This window comes from Phocoena phocoena, chromosome 21 (genome assembly GCF_963924675.1).
Source record: "Phocoena phocoena chromosome 21, mPhoPho1.1, whole genome shotgun sequence".
Lineage (NCBI taxonomy): Eukaryota > Metazoa > Chordata > Mammalia > Artiodactyla > Phocoenidae > Phocoena > Phocoena phocoena.
Genome location: NC_089239.1, coordinates 18,897,592 through 18,921,416, shown reverse-complemented (window position 1 = coordinate 18,921,416; position 23,825 = coordinate 18,897,592). Strand labels below are relative to the sequence as shown.

The window sequence follows — 23,825 nt, the reverse complement described above, 5'->3', positions numbered from 1 at the left end:
GTCTCCTGTGTGCCCATGAGGGAAAGGAGAATTAAATATCTACCATTTTCACAGAGTTAGAAAAGCACTGAAGCATGAGCACTAAAGATAAAGTGAGGGCAACTATATTGTGTGCTGTCAAGGGAAGAAGTAGTTTGACGAACATGCAGGTAACTAGGTCTTAACCTTATTGTCTGATGTTTTGCTTGATGGTGAAAATAGTTTTGTTGAATTTTCCATCCAGGATTCACAAATGCTAGCTTAAAAAACAAATAGCCATCTTCCAACCCACTGGGCAAAGTGACTCTGTAGTGTAAAAAGTAAATTGATGCAGTATAAATCTGGATGTGGATCCCTCTGCAAATTTTGTAGTGTTAGAAGAATACATTTTTTTTTACCCTTCTTACTTCTTGGTTCTGGTGCCAGATGGAGAGATTTCTGCTCTGTGAACACTCAGAGGTGCAACATTTATCCACATGACCCTTGGTTCATAACAAATGCAACAGCAGCAAACTTTAGGCATTAGGTATATGATCCCGAGTTCACCTATTATTTTCCATATAATTAACATGGAAAATGTAGGAAGCAGGTCAATCTCCTTGAGGCTACTTTTGGCATTTCCACATGCTCTGTTGCCATCTCACTGGTCTACTTTTCACTTCCTTGGTGTTATCCGTATCACTGTTATGGAACTTGGTATCCTCCTCCTCTGGGTCTCCCTTCCATTTCCCAGCATCTGCCATGGTACCTTGTGCATGACCGTCAGTAAATTAATATCAGTGATTCTTAACTAAGTGAATGGCTGGTTTCACTTTCTGCCCTACTTAGGATCACGTGTATTCTAGCTTCTCTCACTCCACTGCCCACCAGCTCTTGCTGCTTTGTTCAATCTCTTCTGCCCCACTGGGTGGTGGTTCAGAGAAGCAGTGAAACATGGGGGCATGAGGCAGTGCAGAGAAAGTGAGAAAGAGCAGAGTGGCTGTCTGGGGTCAACACAGCTTGCGATCTAATAAGCTGGATAGCGATCGGGGCTGGGGGTCAAGCCAAGGAGGATTCCTCAGAGAACTGTTAGATCAAACCCAAATGTTTACTTATAGAGATTTCTTTCCCTACTGTTATTTTATTTCTAGCTTATTCTATGTTAACTTATCCTAATAAGTGGAATGAGGTCAGAGGCTGAATTGGAACCAGAGTGCTCCTGACGCTATTCCTGGTGTTTTTTAGTAACAAGAAATTTTACTCTGGGTCAGTTTTGCCATAATGCAAACATCAGTTTACTGAACTTGTCCTAATTGCCTCCCAGAGTGGAAGGAGGATGAAATGATAAAAGATATGTGAAGGGGACCTGGAAATTAAAAAAATGCAATACTGTATTGATTAAATAAACATTTATTTGGAAGGTTGCAATGTGCCTACCATGGACTGGACAAAAAGAGATAAAAAAAACCCCAATGTCTACAGCCAAAGAATTTACAATCCAGGTAAAAGAGAGATGAGTAAGAGCTAGGAAAAAATTGGAGAGATATTATTCTAAGAACTACGAACAGTTTTATGAAATAATTAGTTATGGTAAACCTTTACACACAGGTTTGCAAGAAAAAAAGGCGGGGGTGGGTGGCGCGCATTTCTTCCCTTTGGCTTTTCCAAATGGCTTAGTACTAACAGTGGCAACAACTACTCTTAATATCATAAATGGAAGAATGATGCTTTATAATGGATGCTTTGTTATCTATATCTTCCAGTTCAGTTAGAGCTAAGTGAAGATGTCAAATGAGCATCCAGTACTGCGCAAGGGAAAGTGTCTCTTCCAACGGTAAAGTCACAGGTTGATGCGAGATGCTTGCCTTAACAGCACTTTCTCGGGCGCTAACACTGTTGCTATTTCCATCTTCATCCCAAATGCTCTGCCGCCTGTGGTGAAATATACAGACAGGGCCCAAGAGGCCACACTGGATCTGGAGTGTTTGTGGCAGCCTTTTTCCTGCCCCACCCTTAAGTCCCACCTATCCTGGGACGCTCTGGAAGGAAGCCCATGGGCGGTGTGGAGCAGCGCTTGGTCCCATCTCTCCTCCAAGAGGCCACACCCACCGCAAGGCCCCCATTGTGTCTCGGGGAACAGTAACCCGACAGTCTTACGCTGGCTGCCCTTCTTCAGAGGAAGCGAGCGGCTCTGGCTCCCGCGACCCCAGCCAGGCAGCCAGGCAAGGGGCGGGGCGGCAACAGGCGGTACAGGTGGCAGTGGCGCAGAGACGCGCGCTCTAGGGCCGCGCGGGCGCCCCGGGCCCCGCACGCCTGCCTCGCGCGGGCGCCGCCGCACCTGAGGGCGGAGCTAAGCCCGAGACCCGCCCGCTCCCGGGCGCGAAGCCCCCTCCCCGCGTCCCTCCCGCCGCGCTGCAGACGCGCGCAGGTACGTGAGGCCTCACCCGCCCGGAACCAGCAGAGGCGGGCTCGCCATGGAGCACATCCGCACGCCTAAGGTTGGTGCTACGGGCGCGGGCGGAGGAGGGAGAGCGGGAGCAAGAGGAAGGATGCTGAGCCGGCTGGAGGCCCGGCTTCCCTGTCCGGCGCAGACCGAACTGGCACCGCGAGCGAGCGAGGGAGGAGGCGGCGCCGGAGCCTCTCCCGCTTCGCCGGGAGGCTGGGCTTCCTCTTGCTGCCTCACAGGCCTAGCCTGGGCTGCTGCTGGATCTAACCTCTTGTCCTTGGGGATGCTCAGTGGACAGAGGGCAGGACGGGAGGGAAGCCTAACTGCCAGTAGAGTAATGGGGCTGCTGATAGGCTGATAAACGCTCCTTTCTGGTCTAGCACTAGGTTGCTGCTTTAAAAATATTTGTTTTTCTGTTGGCTGCTCTGAGCAGTTGAAAGAGAAACAAGCCTTCCTAATAACAGGTGCAAGGAAACGAGTTACGTGCAGGTGCGTTGAATGCACTCGGGAAGCTTGTTGAATCTAAGGGTTCGGACCCGCCCAACTCGCTCTTCTGCTTCTTGGTTCTCAGGCTATCAGCTGCAGTGGACCTTGCACCGAGCAGATGATCAGTGTTCGCTGTAGACTGAATATTATCAATCCTTCCATCTTCTTGCCTTTTCCAGTGGGTTGCAGCTTACAGATTCGTCCACTGGTCTGTTTTAAACAACACCAGATCTTGCCAACTCAACAAAAGCGTCTGGTCCCAGATCATTTCAGTTAAATAACACTGGAAACGTTGACCCCTGTACCAAACCTTACTGTTCATGGTTGTACTAGTAATAAAATTTAGAGCGAAAAAGGTGATCGACATTCCTGATAAAAACCCTAAATTAGTGACAAAACCTATTTCGGCAACCTATTGGCTGTCTCTTGTTACTACCACTATAGCGCCTTGCGTTTCCGGGATGATCTCCTGTTCAAAATCTAGGTCCTGACAGTGAAGTCAAAGCTGGGCCTGAGTGGGCGGAACTTAGGAGGCCCCAGGGATCGTATTCACCTTATGGGGCCATTGCTGTGCAGTAAGTCCAGTAAGAAAAATTCATTCCTAAATTCCGGAATGGTTTCTCTTAATAAAGGCAGCTTTACGATTGTCTTATGTCAGTGGAAGAATAAAATCTTTCAGTTTGCCACATAATGTGAGTTCCAACAGTAAAGTTAAGTTGTATTGATTTTGCACTATGGAATTAAATTGTTTCTTCACAATCGGGAAATTGTAAACTTAGAGGAGAGTGCCATAAACCGCAAGATAGGTGGCTCAGAGCTTTCAGGGTTTAAGTGGTGCTAAATAATTTATTCTGGAATGAGGAATTTAACTCATGAACTCCCTCTGCCCTTGCCAGGGGCATCCTTTCTTTGTCATGATGAAGGGGGCTCTTGATAAAAATGATGTCTGATGTGAATGTCAGTAGTGATAGGGTGACATGACACTGAGTGCTTTTCTTCCTATGGAATATGAATTTGGGGAGTAAAGGCCTTTTCTCATCCTTATTCAAACTCATTCTCTACAAAGCTATGTGTGCAAACCTGAACATCAAGCAATATTCTCACTTGTTCTTAAAACCCGTTTTCATAAACACCCTGTACCATAAATCTTCTGTCAGGAAACAGAAGGAAATGGGGGGAAATGGATAATTGTCTGAAATTTCATTGAGTTGAGAGTCATGAACATTTAGGATAATGCAGGTGGAAAAAAATTAAAAGCTACAGAGATTGGGGGGGGATCCAGTCCATTTATTCATTCATTTCATTCCACAAGCATTGGAGAACCTTTCCTGTGAGAAGCTCCTGTGTGAGCTCTGTGAAGCTCCAGACCAGGGAGCTCCTGGTCTGGAATGGAGGCAGTTGTAAATCTGGAGAGAGATGTGTACAAGGGACAGTGGGCAGAGAGGGCAATGGATGGAGGATCAGCTCTACCATAAAGGGTAAGGGAAGGCTTCTTAGAAGAGCTGAGTCTTTTTTTTTTTTTAATTTTTTTTTTTTTGTGGCACATGGGCCTCTCACTGTTGCGGCCTCTCCCATTGCGGAGCACAGGCTCCGGACGCGCAGGCTCAGCGGCCATGGCTCACGGGCCCAGCCGCACCGCGGCATGTGGGATCTTCCCGGACTGGGGCACGAACCCGTGTTCCCTGCATCAGCAGGCGAACTCCCAACCTCTGCGCCACCAGGGAAGCCCGAAGAGCTGAGTCTTAACACGCAGGAGCATTGGAGATGCTGTCAGGCAGTTGTGTAAATATGGTATATTGTAATAAATCATTACTCCCTCAAAGATGCTGAAAGCCTTAACAGCGATAAAGATAGAATTGATGACATGACATGATTCCTTGAGGTTAAACAATATAATTTTATTTTACATTTTTAAAACAATTAACAATTTTTTATTTTTCACTTCCAGTTTTATTGAGATAGAATCGACATACAGCTCTGGATAAGTTTAAGGTGTACAGCATAATGATTTGACTTACATACATCATAAAATGATTGCCACGATAAATTAATGACCATCCATCATCATTTAGATAGAAAATTAAAGAAATAGAAAAAAATTTTTTCTTGTGCTGGGAACTCTTAGAATTTATTATCTTAACTTTCATGTATAACATACAGCAGTATAAATTATATGTATCATGTTATCCATTCCATCTCTAGTACTGATTTATCTTATAACTGGAAGTTTGTACCTTTTGACCACCTTCCTTCAGCCTGCCCCCCTGGTAACCACAAATTGGGTCTCTCTTTCTATGAGTTTGTTTGTTTGTTTTGATGTGTAATTGCCCTACATCACCGTGTTAGTTCTTGTTACACAACATAGTGATTCGATATTTTAAACAATTTCATTTTACATTTTTAAGTGCAATACTAATTTTCACAGTATAAATGAAAAGGGACCGTACTACTTACAGAGCTTGTGTTGTAAAATGTATAATTTTTGATGGTCATATTCGTCTTTGTTTTGGGCTTCCATTATATTCTGGGGGTGCTGAGTAGATAGCTTGTCTTATATTGTACGATTTCATGTCTTAGGTGGCTTGTGAGGGGTATACACTCAAGTTTGAAGTGTATTTACCATGTGGCTGGCAGGGGTTTATTTTAAGAGGAAGGGAAATGCATGTGTAATGTACAGTTGTTTTCCTATTACAGTGAAGTCATTCATTTACTCTTTGTAAGCTGTGCGATATCCATCGCAGCCTCTGTACTCTGCTTCAGTCTCTGGAGTGCAGTGTAAGGAGATAGATACCCATGTATAATCTGGATGCTTTGCACATCTTTCTTGCTGGTGTGTGTGGTGTGTGTGTGTGTGTGTGTGTGTGTGTGTGTGTGTGCGCGCGCGTGTGTGTGTGTTTGTTTAACAGAAGCCTTTAACAGAGCGTATACTAAGCAAGGTGTTTCTCTCCCGGAATGGTTCCCGTATAAGAAAAAGAAAATGTTCCAAGGAGGAGCTAGTTTGCAGTTGGGTTTAAGTTAGGACACCAAGCATTACCTGTATTGCATCACAGAGAACTTTTTGTTTCTACTTCTCTGTCTGGTTTTCTCTGCCACGCTGAAGACTTGCTGGTAAAAAAAAACCCTGCAAGAAGCTTAGGGATAATTTGGGTTCACGTGTTACTTAGTTATATATAAAGCCTTCAGGGCTTTTAGAAGTAACTTGAAGTGTTTTGTAGGGTTTGGGTTAGTATCGGATAGATGCTAATGTGTCTAGGAACTTGGTGAAGTAATCTCTACTTTTTATGTTTTGGTCTTTCTGGAAGACTTTTTTTCCCCACACATGTAAATTTGAGTTGTAAAAAAGAATATGTGATGACCTCCAAAACTCCAAATAGACCTTGAAAATGTCTTTTGTTCCTTTCCACCCCCATCCCTGGTCTGAGCCATTACTCTCACAGCTGTTACTCTCACAGCCTCCTCTTTGCTTTTCTCCAATCCCTCCTCCACAGAGGGAGCCTGGGTGATGCTTTTATGACACAAATTGGTCATGTTACTTCCCTGCTGAAATTCTTGGGTGGCTTCCCTTTGTACCCAGGATATAGAGTGAGAATCCCCAGAGTGGCCTGCCTGGACAGACCCATGTTTACTTCTGAGCCTCATTCTGTGACAGTTGTCTTCTCACTCACCACCCTCTGATCACAGCTAGCCCTCGTGGGTTTCTCACATGTGACAGGTTCTTTTCTGCCTCAGGACTTCTGCACCTGCTATTCCATCCGGAGGAGACTCTTATCCCCGCTCTTCACCTGCCTAAATCTCTCATCTTCATAGTTTCAGATTAAATATAATTTCCTCAGGAAGGAATTGCCCAATTCTCCATCTAAATCAGGGCTGCCTGTTACTGATATATTCTGTCATGGAACCCATATTTCACCTTATGCCCCTTGTTACATACATGTTTTATATATATGCAAGTGATTATTTGTTTCATGTCAAGCTCCCCTTTTAGACCAGGAGCCCTGTGAAGGTGAGGGTCACATCTTGATCACCCCTGTATCCACAGCACCTAACATAGTTTCTGGCACCAAGTAAGCACACAGTAAATAAATTAATAATTGGATAATAGAAGGAATGAGTGATTCTTAATTTCAGCCCTTCAGTTTTTAATATTTTCTTTAGTAATCCAGGCCTTTTGTGCATTGTACCCATGCTAGGTACCATATTGTCAGTCTTCTAATAGTATTAAGTACTTGTGGATGTCAATATATTTTATAAAATATATAGCATATATATAATGATATGTCTTTTGTCATTATATATTGTTTTAATGAGACAGAATTAAAATAACATAAAATTCACCATTTAGCCATTTTAAAGTGTACATTTCAGTGTTTGTGGCCTCTCCTGTTGCGGAGCACAGGCTCAGTGGCCATGGCTCACGGGCCCAGCCGCTCCGCGGCATGTGGGATCTTCCCAGACCGGGGCACGAACCCGTGTCCTCTGCATTGGCAGGCGGATTCTCAACCACTGTGCCACCAGGGAAGCCCCATTTCAGTGTTTTTTGGTATATTTGTATGTTGTGTACCTCTCACCACTATCTAACTGGGAACATTTTCATCACTCCCAAAGAAACCTAGTACCTATTAGTAGTCAGTCCTCATTCCCTACTCCAGCCCTTGGCAGCCACTAGTCTACTTCCTGTCTCTATTAGATTTGCCTATTCTGGACATCTCATATAGATGAGTAATATAATTTGTGGCCGTTTGTGACTTGCTTCATTTAGCATAACCCTTCCTAGGTTCATCCGACTTGTAGTAGGTGTTGGTGCTTCATTCCTTTTTTATTGCAGAATAATATTCCGTTTTGTGGATATACCACATTCTGTTTATCCTTTCATCAGTGGATGGGCATTTGGGTTATTTCCACTTTTTTGTTTATTATGAATAGCACTGCACATGAACACTCACTTGGTTTTTGGGAGAACATAACTTTCCATTTCTCTTGGGTGTATCTCTAGAAGTGGAATTACTGGGTCATATAGTAACTTTAATTTTTGAGGAAACTATGAGTACATCTTACATATTATACAACTAAATCTTTTTTCTTTATATATACATCTAATAATCTAGAATGATTTATGTAGTATTCAGAACCTAGGCACTTTAGGACTAATGGTTTAAATGGGTGAAGAGATAGGTTTACATCAAAAGGGAGTATAGATTTTTATTGTTAGGTTTACATCAAAAGGGAGTATAGGGTTTCCCTGGTGGCGCAGTGGTTGAGAGTCTGCCTGCTGATGCAGGGGACACAGGTTCGTGCCCTGGTCCGGGAAGATCCCACATGCCGCGGAGCGGCTGGGCCCGTGAGCCATGGCTGCTGAGCCTGCGCGTCCGGAGCCTGTGCTCCGCAACGGGAGAGGCCACAACAGGGAGAGGCCCGCGTACCACAAAAAAAAAAAAAAAGGGGAGTATAGATTTTTATTTTTATACATTTAAACAATTTCTTAGAAAAACAACCTAATGAGATGAAGTTATATTTACATCACTCCAAATTCAGTTCTAATTTGTGATAATATGCCCTTTTTATATAGTTGAAAATAGCATGCTTTATCTCTCTTATTGAATTTTTTGCCCACCATTATTTTGTATATATATTTTCTATTCAGATGTCATCTCCCTATTTATTGTTTTAATGGTTGCATATTATTCATTTGAGTAGGGTTTGCTTAAACTGTATCCACTCATAGGGATGTGGGTTTTGTGCCCCTAGGAAAATACCTGGTGCAGTTTTCTTAATTAATTATTGCCCAGAGTGGAATGATGAGAGTAGGAACACTCTTTATAAGGATTCTCATTACGTGATATCTTTCAGTATTGGAAAGCTTCTTTATGGTCCAGGGTTTAGAAAAACTCTTTATAGTCCCAGCGAGCAGAAGTGAAGGGACTGTGGAAGAGAAGGTCTTGGCTCCGTATAGAGAAGTTCTTTACCACAATTATACCTGTTATAGAAGAGAAATTAGTTTATCTCTTGAAGGATTACAGGTGTCTTAAGCAGAGTCTGGATGACTCTCGTTAGCAAAGACATGAACGTGTTTCAGGCATCTGAGGGGAGAATAGACTAGAATCCTGTTTGAATTTCCTCTGAGCGCAGTGCCCAGCTGGCCCGAGCTCCCTACTTCTGATGCTGAGAACTTGCTGTGTCCCTTGGCAATCCACGATGACCATGGACAGCTCTAGCCATTAGGAAGTTTTCCTTATATTGAGTCAAAATCTGGCTCACTGTAGTTTTTAGTAATTGTGTCTAGCTCTGTCCCCTGGAATGTTCCCCAATACATCAACCCTCCTTCCAGGAAATGGCCCTTCGAGGATTTCCTAGGATGCCACCACCTCCATAATCCTTCCCTCTCACCGAAGTAGTTGGGTTAGCCCTGCTTTTCTGGCAACCAACCAGTGGCTTGGTTTTAAGTCCCTTTATATCCTGGTTACTTTACTCAATGAGTTAAAAAAAAGTATATGATTACTTCAGGTTTTGTTGAACTGGGAGAGAGTAAAGTTTGCTAACTATTTTTTAAATTTAAATATCCTCGAGCCACAGCTCAGTGGCCTTCTGGTGAGCTGACTGTGGAAGAGAGCCCTGAAGTGGTCTCCACACACTGAGCTGTGAAGTCAAGTCTCCCCTGCCTTTTCCTTGAATGATAATATCTTACACTTAGCTTTTTTGAATGTTATCTCATTGGATTTAGCTTCTTGCTTAATCCCTAACACTGTTTTTGGATCCTGATATACATCTGCTATTCCTCTCAGTCGGGTACCATCCACTATTTAACAGCCTTGCCCTCTATTATTACCTCATCCATGATCTTATCCAGGGAAGAAACTAAGTTAGGCAGATGTGACTTCTTAGTAGCTTAAGTTCACTCTCTCTCTCAGGTTCTCCATCCTGATAACAGATACACTAGTTCCCTCAGCTTGGTGCCATTTACCGTTTAATAAACTTGGCTTCCATCACCTCTCCAAATAGCTCGTCAAAGAAAAAACTGAAGTAGCCTGCGAATGATTGAGTGAATCCTCCTGCTGACTGATAGTTTCCTTTTCTAGGTTCATACAAAATTCCATTAAAGAAGCCATTTTAGAATCTTGCCTAGATTTAATGTCAAACTCACCAGCTTATAATTCAAAATTCCATACCCCCATTTGAAAATAGTGATGTCATTTGCAAGATCTCTTTGTGATAGAGATCAATAGTCATGAGAAGATGGGCTTTCTCTGTGTCATTCACTGTCATTATACCATCGGCACTAAGTGTTATCTCTTTCATCTTTGTTTTAAAAAGTATACATTTTCAGGTTATAAAAGTATATTTATTTTTAATTCCTTAATAGGAAAAATATGGAAATTAACCACTGTTAATATGTGAGTATATTTCCTTCTGATTTTTTTTTCTTTGCATGAATACTCACACTTTTTATTTGCTTGTTTAGAAATTTAGGATCACCCAATTCAATTTTGTAGTGTGCTTCTTTTCACTTACCTTATTGCGGTCTTTGAAAACATGCTTTTAGAAGACTATGTGATTTTTTTATCCTATGGAAATGTCATTATCACATTAACCATTTCCCCATAAGGCTGTTCCAATAATATAATGAAGAATATCTTATTTATTAATTATTATTTGCATATAGGCTAGAGCCCTAGATGGAATTACTGTGTCATGGAAGATGAACAATTTTATGGTTGATAAATGTTGCCTAATGACTTTCCAAAAATATTACATCAATTTTCAGAAATAGGGCATAGTGTCTTTCTCACTGTACCATTGCTTAATTATTTGAAAAATATTTGTTAAAGGGGGGATAGCACTGCGTTATTTCATGGTACTTTTTTTTAATTTCTAGTGAGGTTGAAGCATTTTCAAAAATATGTTTATTGACTATTTTATTACTTTCCTCAATTATCTATTTATATCTTTCTCCATTTCAATAATTGTTTTTGTGTGTGTGTATAGTATGTATATATATTTGTATATATATTTAACTGCCAGACTGTTTTCTGGAAGTGACTATACTATTTTAAGATCCCACCAACAATGTGTGAAGGTTCCAGTTTTTTAGTATCCCTGCCAACACTTGTTATTGTCTGTCTTTTTTATTCATCCTAGTGGGTGTGAAGTGGTATTGATCATGCTTTTGGTTTGCCTTTCCTTAATGACTGATTATTTTGAGCATCTTTTCATATGCTTAATGACCATTTGTATATTTTCTTTGGAGAGCTCTCTATTCAGATCCTTTGTTCATTTTTTAATTGGATTATTTGTCTTTTTAAATTATCGAGTTGCAAAAGTTCTTCATATATTATGGATATAAGTCCCTAATCAGATATATGACTTACAAATGTCTTCTCCCGTTCTGTCAGGTTTTTTTTCACTGTCTTCATGGTGCCTTTGAAACACAAAAGTTTTGAATTTTGATGAAGTCCACCTTACCCAGTTTTTCTTTTGTCACTTGTGTTTTTGATGTCATATCCATGTATATTTTTTTAAAAGCCCTTTTTTTCTGATTAAAAAGGTAATGCATTACAGAAAATTTAGTTCAAAAAAGCAGAAAGAAAATAAAAGCCATACACAATCTCAATACCCAAGAAGAACTGCTGTTAACTTTGTATATTGTGAGCCCTTTTCTTTGTATAAAAATGGAAAAGTGTTATAAAACAAAATTACATTTGTTTTCCCTCTCTCTTTCTGTCTCTCTGTGCCTGTGTGTGTGTGTAATTTGGGGAGTGAGAGTCTGTGTTTTGTATGTCATAGTATACCATAAACATTTTTCTCACCTTATTAAACATTCTTCTGAAAAGTGATTCATTGTAACTACGTGGTCTCACATTGCGTGGATGCATTATAAGTTATTTAGTGTTGGGAGGCAGTTAATTCTCCGTGGGTTGTAAACATTTCTGTTCTTTTGTTCTGAAATTATCTTTTCAAGGGTGATTTTATAGTAAACAGCCTTGGAAGAGAGAAATAGTTTCTCCCTTGGGCAAAGGGCAGATTTGTTTGCTGTCCGGGTAATAAAGACAACATTTTCCTCGGGGCCAAAGGTTGGTCAGGGTTGCTAGCAGCCCTCTTATAAGATTGGCGTGTATGATGCTCTGAGCTCTGAGTTTCCTCATCTGGGACACAGAGCTGCTCTGAGTGCAGCATCCACTGGGCTGCTGTTTCCCCTCAGACTGGGGAGGTGGGGAGGGGTGGGTGTAGGCACCTGATGCAGACATGGAGCTCCTGCTTCCTGGTGTGCAGAGAGTAATGAAGTCCTTTGTTTCTGACCCAGGAGTCTTGTGTCTTCCCTCAGCAACCATGAAACTGCGGCAGGCTAACTTGTTAGGTTGCAAGCAGACTAAAATTTCAGGCATTTCACAGCTTTTAACCAAGTTTATTATGACTTACTATTTGATAGTTAATTTGCTTCCATTTCGTCACTAGAACAAATAACTGTGATAAACACCAGTGAATTTAAATTGTTGGGCAGATCTCTCTGTTGCCTCAGATTAAATTTCTAAAGTGTGATTTTGGGTTCCATTTCTATATATATCTTAAAGATTTTTGATATCTTCTGCTAGATTTTCCTCTAGAGTTGTGTCTGCTTTGCCAGTGTAGCAGAGGAACTTTTTTCCTTTATTCTTATGAGAATGATACGTGAAGTGTGGTTTCTCATTAATTTATATACTATAGCTTTGCTTATTGGTGAGATTGAATATACTTTTGGTGCCTGTTTGTAACAGTAGCAATATAATAATAGTACTGGTGAAAGAAAATCCTTCAGTAGCACTTGCTGTGTGCTAGGCACTCATTTCATTAGTCCTTGAAATAACTCTATTAGGTGTAAGTATTATTATTATCCCCATTTTGCAAATGAGGAAATGGAGGTGAAATAACTTAAAAGGGGCAGAGTGAGGTTGCAGAACCAGACAGTGTAGCTGCAAAGTTTGTTTTCTCAGCAGCTACGCCATCTTGTGTTTGGATGTTGAGAGTGGGAGAGAACGTGGTCTGGGTTCTCACTCCGGTCCGGCTTTACACTCCCAGGGCGAGGCCTTCTGCAGCCCTGCTCACATTCTTGCCTTGAGGCTGCCTCTGGATTATTAAACGTGCCCCTTGTTTTTTCTTATTATTGCAGTTTGGTTTTATCGAAAGAACCAAGGTCAGCATTTTGTTTTGATTTAAGACAGATTATTGCCCAATTGTTAAAGTCTCTTCCGTTGCCCAATATTTGACAGTATTGGGGAGGTAGTCTGTGTAATCAAATACACTATCTCACTTCAAAAGCAAGGCTGATAAGTTCGTTACAGTGAAACACGCCACTAGCGTGTAACAGCGGCAGTTACCTTTTCTTTAGTTTTCCAAGTTGTGGTTAAGCAGGAGTTTTTTAAGCATTCCTCAAAGCCACCTGCATTTCTTGAAATCCTCACTTCTAGTAGGTTTAGCAAAAGTTTAGTTGAAGTCTGGTTGTTCGGGTGCGAGTTGGGTGTGGGTACAGAACACATGGTGTGTCACAGACCTTAAGAATCCCTATTCATTGTATACTGTGTAAATGCAGGTAGCTGCCAGGTAGCTTTCTAATTAGGGGATATACACTGTGTGTGTGTGTGTGTGTGTGTGTGTGTGTGTGTGTGAGAGAGAGAGAGAGAGAGATGGAGAAAATTCTATGAAGAAAAATAGCAAAATTCAAGGAGAGGGATGTTGGTGGGAGTGAGTTTAGGGTGGTTATTGATATATGCTGATAATACAGCCTTCCTGATAAAATGACACTTGAGCAGAGACCTAGAAGTGAGGGAGCAAGGCATCCGCTCACCTAAGGACAGCAGAGGGTCTGGAAGTAGGAATGTGCTTGGAGTCTTCAAGGAGGAACAGGAAGACAGGGTGGGTGAGGGGCAGGGATGGGGTAGTCGTGGGCAATGAGCTTTGAGGGGGACCAGGGGCAGAGAACGTGCGGACTTTCACCTGGCTGTGAGGAGATCCCCAGGAGGAATCCGAGCTCGGAGTTAACATTTAGCAGGCTCTTGGGCAAAAATAAACTGGGTGGAGGTAGGAGGGTAGGCAAAGCTGGAAAGAGCGGGTGGTGGGTAGCAGTGGAAGTGGAAATAAACAATGTATTTACAAGTAGAGTGCTAAGGATTTACTGACAGAGTAGAGATGAGAGGAGAGAAAAAGAGGAGTTAAGAACAGCGCCAAGGTTGTTTGCCCCCCGCCCTGGAAGGGTGGATTGCTGAGACAGGAACAGCTACAGGAGGGGAAGATGGGAAGCGAGGTGAGAGGGAACCCAGGCCTCAGTTTTGGACACACTGAGTTTGAGATGCCTGTTAAGACATACAAGCGATTTCCTTAATAGGATCAGGGAACCTCCTTAAGGAACTACAGAATGGCAATACAAGAGTGGCATACTTTTTTAATAGGACTTTCTTTTTTATCACTTTATAAAGGTCTCAAATCCTTTTGAAAATAGTCTGATGTAAATAAATTCAATCAATAAATATATATTCTGGAAAATTTTCTCATAAGCCATATGCTTGTAGTTAGGTCAGAGTTTCCTATGGATCTCGTTTTTAAGGAATAATTAACACTGAATTATTTTCAGTTGAATATTGAATTTTCTATCTTGTACATAAATAATATATTTACTCCCAATAGTTTAATTTTTGTTCTTTTCCACCTTGGCCTATCATGTATCAAGATGGACAGTAAACAAATACATTTCTCAGCATGAGAGGAATATAATATTTAAAGGTATGCTAGATTGTTCCTTTGTAATATGAAAGATTCTGCTTTGCTTTCTCTGGTTTCATCTGTTTTCACAAAGCAAACTAATACACTTATAACTCAACAATAACAAAAAAATCAAGGAGCTCAATTAAAAAGTGGGCAAAGGACTTGAGTAGGCATTTCTCCAAAGAAGATATACAAATGAAAGCATATGAAAAGATGTCCAACATCACTAGCTGTTAGGGAAATGCAAATCAAAACCACTCTGGACTACCACTTCGTACCCATTAGGATAGATCTTGTTAAATAAATAAATAAATAAATAAATAAAAATAACAAGTGTTGGCAAGGATGTAGAGAAATTGGAACTCTCGTACGTGGCTGGTGGGAATGTTAGATGGTGCAGCTGCTATGGAAAACAGTTTGGCAGTCCCTCAACAACTTAAACATAGAATTACTGTATGATCTAGCAATTCTGCTCCTAGATACATGCCCAAAAGTATTAAAAACGGGGACACAAACAGATACTTGTATTCCTGTGTTCATAACTGCATTACTCACAATAGACAAAGAATGGAAACAATCCAAGTGTCCAGCGATAGAAGAATGGATAAACAAAATGTGGTATATACATATAATGGAATATTATGTAGCCATTAAAAGGAACAAAGTTCTGATATATACCACAGCATGCGTGAACCCTTGAGACATTTTGCTGAGTGAAATAAGTCAGACAAAAAGCTTCAAATATTGGGTGATTCCACTTCTATGAGATGTCTAGAATGGGCAACTTCTTAGAGACAGAGGTAGAATAAAGGTTAACAGGGGCTAGGGTAAGGGAAAATGAAAGTTATTACTTAATAGATGTAAAGTTTCCATTTCAAGTGATGAAAAAGTTTGGGGATAACGGTGGTGGTTACACAGCACTTTGAATGTACTTAAAATGGTAAATTTTATGTTATGTGTATTTTGCCACAATAAAAAAAAAAAAACAAGCAAAATCATTCCCTAACACATAACCAGTGCCGAATAAATAGTGAGTGAATTTGTTGAATGAATGAATGAATTCCACCTATGCTTAATTTGACAAATGAACATCAGCTGTTAGCGTGGTAGTGTGGGGGGGTGACAGTGTGGCTCTGAAGTCAAGTGACCACAGTTTAAATTCTTACTCTGCCACTTCCTATGACTTTTTAAACTTTTGGCATAATTTTTAAAAATGAGAATTCACATAACCATAAAAGTCACACTTTTAAAGCGTACAGTTCAGTGGTTTTTGTTATATTCACAGTGTTGTGTAACCATCATTACTGTCTATCTAATTTCAGAACATTTTCATCACCCCCAAGAGGAACTTCATACCCATTATGAATACCCAGCTTCATACCCATCAATTCCAGTTTCTGTCTCCTCACACTCCTGCAAACACAAATGTACTTTTTCTTTCTACAGATTTGCCTATTCTGGACATTGTATATAAATGGAATGTTATAGTATATAGTCCATTATGACTGGCTTCTTTCACTTAGCATAACATTTTCAAGATTCATCCATATTGTAGCCTGTATCAGTATGTCATTCCTTTTTATTGCTGAATAATATTCCATTGTGTATATTCACCCACATTTATTTATCCATTCATCAGTTGATAAATATTTGGGTTGTTTCCACTTCTTGTTTATTATGAATAATGCTGCTATGAACACTTATATACAGGTTTTTTTTTTTTTTTTTTTTTTTTTTGGGGTACGCGGGCCTCTCACTGTTGTGGCCTCTCCCGTTGCAGAGCACAGGCTCCGGACGCGCAGGCTCAGCGGCCATGGCTTACGGGCCCAGCCGCTCCGCGGCATGTGGGATCTTCGCGGACCGGAGCACGAACCCGTGTCCCCTGCATCGGCAGGCGGACTCTTAACCACTGCGGCACCAGGGAAGCCCTATATGTTTAATCTTTTGAGACTGTTTTCCAGAGAGGCTGCACCATTTTATAGTCCCAGCAGCGTTGTGTGAGGGTTCCAGTTTCTTTGCATCCTCACCAGCACTTGTTATTGTCTGTCTTTTTGATTATAGCTATCCTAGTGGGTGTGAAATGGTCTCATATTGTTGTTTGATTTGCATTTCCTTGATGGCTAATGATGTTGAACATCTTTTTATGTGCTTATTGGCTATTTGTGTATCTTCCTTGGAGCAATATCTATTCAAATTCTTTCCTTTTTTAAAATACTTTTTTTTTTTTTGGTGCAGTTTTAGGTTCACAGCAATATTGAGCAGAAAGTACAGAGATTTTTCATATACCCCTCCCCACCACATGCATAGCCTCCCCCGTAATCAGTATCCCTCACCAGAGTGGTCCATTTGTTATAATTGATAAACCTACATTGACACATCATTATCATCCAAAGCCCATAGGTTATTAGGGTTCAGTCTTGGTGTTGTACATTCTATGGGTTTGCACAGATTTATAATGACATGTATCCCTCAATGTAGTATCATCCAGAGTACCTTCACTGCCCTAGAAGTCCTCTGTGTCCCACGTATCCGTCCCTCCCTTCCCAACCCTTGGCAACCTCTGTTATTTTTGTGTCTCCATAATTTTATCTCTTTCAGAATGTCATATGGTTGAAATCATACATTATGTAGCCTTTTGAGATTGGCTTCTTTCACTTATAATATGCATTTAAGTTTCCTCCGTATCTTTTCATGGCTTGCTAGCTCATTTCTCTTTAGTGCCTGAATAATATGCCATTGTGTGGCTGTATCAGAGTTTATTCACTCACTTACTGAAGGACATCTTAGTTGCTTCCAAGTTTTGGCAATTAGGAATAAAGCTGTTATAGACACTTGTGTACAGGTTTTCAGCTCCTTTGAATAAATCCCAAAGAAAGTAATTGCTGGATTACATACTAAAAGTGTATTTAGTTTTGCAAGAAGCTGCCACACTGACTTCCAAAGCGACTGTACCATTTTGCATTCCCACCAGCAATGAATGAGAGTTCCAGTTGCTTCACATCCCTGTCAGCATTTGGTGTTGTCAGTGTTTGGATTTTGGCTGTCCTTGTCAGTGTGTAGTGGTAACTCATCGTTGTTTTAATTTGCATTTCCCTGATGACACATGATGTAGAGCATATGCTTATTTTGCCATCTGTATGTTTTTGGTGAGGTGTCTCTGTTAACATCTTTGGCTCATTTTTTAATCGAGTTGTTTTTATCAGAAATGTCTTTTGCAAATGTTTTCTCCCAATCCGTGGCTTGTCTTTTCATTTTTTTGGCTGTGTTTTGCAAAGCAGAAGTTTTTAATTTTAATTAAGTCTGGCTAATCAGTTCTTTCTTTTGTAGATCACGCCTTCGCTGTTGTATTTAAAAAGTCATTGCCAAACCCATGATCATCAAGATTTTCTTCTGTGTTATATTATAGGTCTTTGTTCATTTTTAATTGTGCCATCTATAAGGGACCTCCTTCGTGGTCCAGTGGTTAAGACTCCGCACTTCCACTGCAGGGGGCATGGGTTTGATCCCTGGCTGGGGAGCTAAGATCCTGCATGCCTGGTGCCGTGTGGCCAAAAAAAAAAAAGCATACGTGCCATCTATATTTTTATTGTTGAGTTGTAAGTCTTTGTATATTCTGAATACCAGATCTTTCTCAGATATATGACTTGCAGATATTTGCTTCCATTCTGTGGGTCTTTTTTTCATTCTCTTGTTGTTCTTAGAAGCACAAAAGTTTTTAACTGTGATGAAGTCCAATTTATCTATTTTTTCTTTGGTTGCTTGTAGATCAGGTGCTATATCTAAGAAACCATCGCCTAATCCAAGATCACAAAGATTTTCACTGTGTAGGTCTTTGATCCATTTTGAATTAATTTTTGTATATGGTGTGAGAGAGCGGTCTACATTCATTCTTTTGCATGTGGGATTCCAGTTGTCCCAGCATCCTTTATCGAAGGACCTATACCCTTTAATTATCTCCACAACCTTGTGGAAAATTAATTCACTATAGTTGCACGGACCATAGATGCCTGGGTTTCTTACTGGCCTCTCAGTTCTATTCCTTTGATCTCCGTATTTATCCTTAATTAGTACCACACAATCTTGATTACTGTAGCTACGTATATGGTCTTGAATGAGTCACTTGAGGTCTCCCAAAGCCTTGATTTTCTCATCTGTAACTCATTAGGAGACTAAATGAGAGAATACATTTAAAACACTTAATAATGTGGTATTTAGTAAACTTTAGCTGTTTTTCTTAATTTTATTACCATCATCATTGCAAAAGGAGGTGGTCACCAGTTTGTATGCTGGAAGAACTTCTATGAAATCTGAGAATAAAAATTTTTCTTTTTATCCAAACATTTCATTTGATTTACTCATCCATTTCCTCACTTTACAGTGGGGTTGACTAGTTTTTCCCCTGAGGGCACTCTACAAAGAGTCCCTTCCTGTCACCCAACTCTAGTTCACACCCATACTTGACAGCATGTTTTTCTTTTATAAAAATGTTAATTTCATCCACCGCGTGAATTTTAGGTAAGGTGTCAAGTTTTGCTCAGGAAGCCTCTGTCGTGGCCTCCGTTCCCTGGAGAGGAAGCCTCCATGACATCATCCAGGATTCCAGAGGGAGAATCTTTTTGGAGTGGATGTGTGGGGAAGAAACTGAGAAAACGGTCTGATTTTTTTTTTTTTTCTTTTAGTGGATGAAAGTAACATGGTAACATTGGTGTCTGCATTAAAACTTTCAAAAGGGATACCATTAAGACATTTCATACCTTGAAATATTTGAATGCTTGTGAGGAATGATCAAGACATGAACGTGTAACCTCCTGCATATGTCCACTCTGGACATTTATTACTTATTCGTGAATTTCAACATTTCTCACTTGAACTCACATTATTGACTGATTTGGTTTAGCTATCACTTCTGTCGTATCTCCACAGGCACACAGTGTCTGGAATGCTTGTTTTCACAGAACAGATGTGCATGTATTTTCTCATCCTTATTTAAAGTTTATTTTTATTGGTTTTTCCATTCTGAATGGGACAAGCTGTGAAGTACGCATGAAATTAAACCTCTTGACCACACACCCAGGGTTCCGTGACTCTGTCCCGTGTGATGGTTCCGTTTGTATTCTTCTGTTACACTCGGAGGCCGAGAACCTCATTTTGTACCATATTTCTTAGGCCAGGAACAGTGTAAACTGTTTTCTGGTGCCCTTTCCCCTGGTGGACAGCTAGTGGACAGCTAGTTGAAGCCTTTGGGAGTTAAAGTACTTCCCAGGACATAGGCCCAACCCTTCCTCCCTCAGCCATTTAAAATAGTTTAAAAATAACCCCACTTAACGTTTTGTGGCAGGCTGTGACAACTTTATAAAAATTGTGTGTTTACTTTTCTCCTCTTTTTCATATATTAAAACACTGTTTATCACAGATTCCCGGAGAAAGAAATTTACTGCCAAGCTCTGAAAGAATTTCATTCCTCGGGGCATGTAGCAAAGCACAGATTATTTCGAATGGTCAAGGTGGAGTTGACTTCCACATGGAAGTGAGCTGCTCAGCCTGCATGAGTAGTGGTGGTGTACCAAAGGGGTTCTGCCTTCTTGAGCTAAGCGGATCGATTCAAAGACCCTATTCATGCATGTATTCTTTCACTTGGACCTTCAACAGCTCTTCCTTGAGTGCTTTCTGTAGGCCAGGTGCTGTTTTAGGCCTTGGAGATCCATCCAGTGGTGAACAAGACAGGCTCTTTAGTGGAACCTCTAATGGAACTTACGTTGTAGGGAAGAATCTAGCAAACAAAAAAATATTCCAATATTGCGATATAGATATAATCACTGTAAGTCAAGACCTTGGAAAATCGTCCACTTTTAGAAGGTTTATCTGCCAAATCCTGCTACCTTTCTTCCCCTGTACACCTTCCAGTGTGGGCTTCTCAGCCCACTCAGAGTGAAAGGCAGTGAGTGTCCTAGCATCCTCTTGGAAGGCCTGACAGATGGCCCCAGCTGCCTGTGGCAACTCGTCCCCACTCTACACCAACTCTGGTCCAGACGTCCCACCTCCTTGTAGCCCCTTGAATTATTCAAAGATCTTCCTGTGCCAGGTCTTGCAATGGTTCCTTTGGGCCGGAATGCTGTTTTCCCAGATTGCCTTGTGGCCGGCTCTCTCACTTCCTTTGGTCTCTACTGAAATGTCCAGTCATTTTATAGGAGAGGAAGTCCCTGGACATGCTGATGTCCCTCCCCACCCAACTGCTTATCTTGCTTCCGTTTCCTCCCTAGCACCTTCTGGCATGCATGCATATATGCTTGTTTGTTTGCTTTGCTTGTTTATTTGTCATTGCCTATTCCCTTGCCCCCCCAGACAATGCCAGCTCCCCGTGGGCAGTGACGTTGTCTTGTCCACTGCTGTAGCTGCGGCATCCAGAGCACTCTGTGCCTGGCACAGAGGAGAGGTGCACAGTGAAGATTCCTTGAAGGAATGAATCAAGGAAATGGTTTAATGTGACTGGGTCCAAGCTTCACTATCTTTCAACAGTCTTTTTTCTTCTTCTTTTTTTTTTTTGTGAAAAAATTTTTAATTGAGGAGTAAGAGACATATAGCAGTATTATTAGTTTCAGGTATACAACATAGCGATTTAGTATTTGTATACATAGTAAAATGATCACAATAAGTCTAGTTAACATCTGTCTTATTTTTTAACACAATTAAGCCAGTGTTCCCTGGTACTCTAGTGGTTTGGGTTCAGTGCTCTCACATGTATGCTAATATTTTATTAATTCAAAAGTACTTTACAAGAAAATATAAATATGGCTTCCAAAAAAATGTTATACCTGGATTTAGTACCAAGTTCACAGATTTTCATCAGGCTCTAAAAAGTGAAGCAACATTGTAACCAAAACTTTAACCCCAAGGATTCTCGCAAAACATTACAAATGACAGCACGAAAAAAAATCTTGCCTGGTAACTCCAAATTTAGTTCTACAGTGTACCCAGAAACTGGCAAGACATGGTGTCTTGCACAGTCTCAACTTTTCAAATAAAGAATGTTACAAAGAGCTATATAGGGCTTCCCTGGTGGCGCAGTGGTTGACAGTCCGCCTGCCGATGCAGGGGACGCGGGTTCGTGCCCCGGTCCGGGAAGATCCCACATGCCACGGAGCGGCTGGGCCCGTGAGCCATGGCCGCTGAGCCTGCGCGTCCGGAGCCTGTGCTCCGCGACGGGAGAGGCCACAGCAGTGAGAGGCCTGTGTACCGGAAAAAAAAAAAAAAAAAGATCTATATAATCACAGCAATCACATGAAGAGTTTATGACCTAAAGTTTCTTGAAACTTGTCAGCTTCTATACCACCTGGGTAACGTCTTCCCAGTGTGAAGACGAGTTTTATTTTGTTTTTTTAAAAATCTCTAATCTAGTTTAATGGTGCAGCTTTTGTTTTTACCTGCTGGCTTGTGTTCACAGCAGCTTTTGAAGACTGCTTGTTCAACCACAGCTGCATCCTGTACCCCAGCTATGGAGAAGAAGGTGAAACCTCTTAGTCCCACGGCACTTAGTTTTAGTTTTCACCTTTGCAGATGAAGTTTGGTGTTTTGTTTTGTTTTTTTGTTTGTCTTTATTCCTTGTTTCTTGTCCTTGCAACATCTTCCATCACTGAGTATTACTTACCTTGTCTGAAAATTCAAATTCAAAAATAGAGCATTCCTGGTTAATCATACCTGAATCTACCTATAAGCCCTCACATACTTTGTTTTTACCATAGTGCTGTTAACTTTCAGTCACTGGACGAATATTTTAGCACATGCGTGTGCTAAGCATTAGGGCACAAAGATAAAAAACACATAGTGCCCGTCCTCAAGGAGCCTCTCGTCGAGGGGTTGCCATGTTGCTCTGATATCATTGTAATGGTCCATCATTTCAGGATGCCAGTAAGCCAAGGACTGCATCTCCTTTTTCCTTCTTCCCACAGTTCTAATGTAAGTGTGGGCCTGCATTGTTCATGGTGTTGCAGGGAATATTGGAAATAAAAGAACCTTCTTTGAGAATATGCATTCTGGGAAACAATTAGAACGGTTCAGTAAAAATAGCATGTAATGGGGCTTCCCTGGTGGCGCAGTGGTTGGGAGTCTGCCTGCCAATGCAGGGGTCGCGGGTTCGTGCCCCATTCCGGGAAGATCCCACATGCCGCGGAGCGGCTGGGCCCGTGAGCCATGGCTGCTGGGCCTGCGTGTCCGGAGCCTGTGTTCCGCAACGGGAGAGCCCACAACAGCGAGAGGCCCGTGTACCGAAAAAAAAAACAAAAAAAAAAAGCATGTAATAAGGCAGTGCAGAATAAATGGGAAATAAATAGTAATGACCAGAAGTGCCACAGCAATTCCCAGTCCACAGAGAGGATGATCTCTGTGGACTGGGATGGTCAAAGGGAGGCAGTATTGAGGAGGCGGGTCTTGGGTATTAGGCTGGAGGGGATATGCTGTGCTGGGTGAGTGGTGTCCTCACGCTCCTGGGGACCTCAGAGCTCTTTGTGACAGGACAGTTGTGCAGTCTTTCTAATTGGGCCTCAGAAGAGGCTTCCACATCTTTGTGTCTGCACGGCATTCTGCTGTAAACTCATTTCCCAGAATGGGAATGATGGGCTCCCAAGGGGTGTCCTGTAAGATGAGAAAGGGGAAAATGTGGTGCCGATTATAGAGTTTGTCCTTGGGGCCTCGGAGCCCAGGGTGAGGCATGGGAATGTGTAAATGGGCTGGAAACTGGCCTTGCCCGCGTGGACAGGCTGTACCCCTTTGCCCTCTGGCACCAATACTTGCCAGGACACGGTGGGAGGGGCAGGGGGGTATACCAGTCGGTTCTCTCTGTGCCCAGGCTGTCTCCTCTCTTTGGACCAGCAATGAGTTCCATTTGGCACAATTTGCCCTTGGAAAACTGGTTTCCCATAGTTTCCAAAGAGCTATGTAAGTAGACGGTTTAATCCTTTGCTCGTGGTGCCTTTGTCAAAAATATGTCAACTTCAGAAGCGTTTTAGAATTTTAGAAATATTTTTAGAGGAAAATCATCATCATAAGACAAGCCTTTGCCTTCTATATTGCCTCCTAGCTAGGTCTTATTCTCCCAATATTATTCTAGTTTTCAAAATACTATTGTTTTGAAGCCAGCTATCTTTAATAGGTTGTTCCATAGGTTTATTCTTTGAGTCACAATGGGCCCAGCATCTGTTCTTCATTTATTTTC

The 23,825-nt window shown here is 41.4% G+C and overlaps 1 protein-coding gene across 1 annotated transcript in view; it reads left to right on the top strand.

Annotated features, from left to right (window-relative positions):
* Window positions 1–2,295: 2,295 nt before the first annotated feature.
* Window positions 2,296–23,825, top strand: part of MTMR7 (myotubularin related protein 7) — a 94,136-nt gene continuing 72,606 nt past the window's right edge. Inside the window, exon 1 of the mRNA XM_065900067.1 lies at window positions 2,296–2,456. Coding sequence (XP_065756139.1) covers window positions 2,433–2,456 — 24 coding nt within the window. The 5' untranslated portion in view covers window positions 2,296–2,432. The remainder of the gene's footprint in view (window positions 2,457–23,825) is intronic.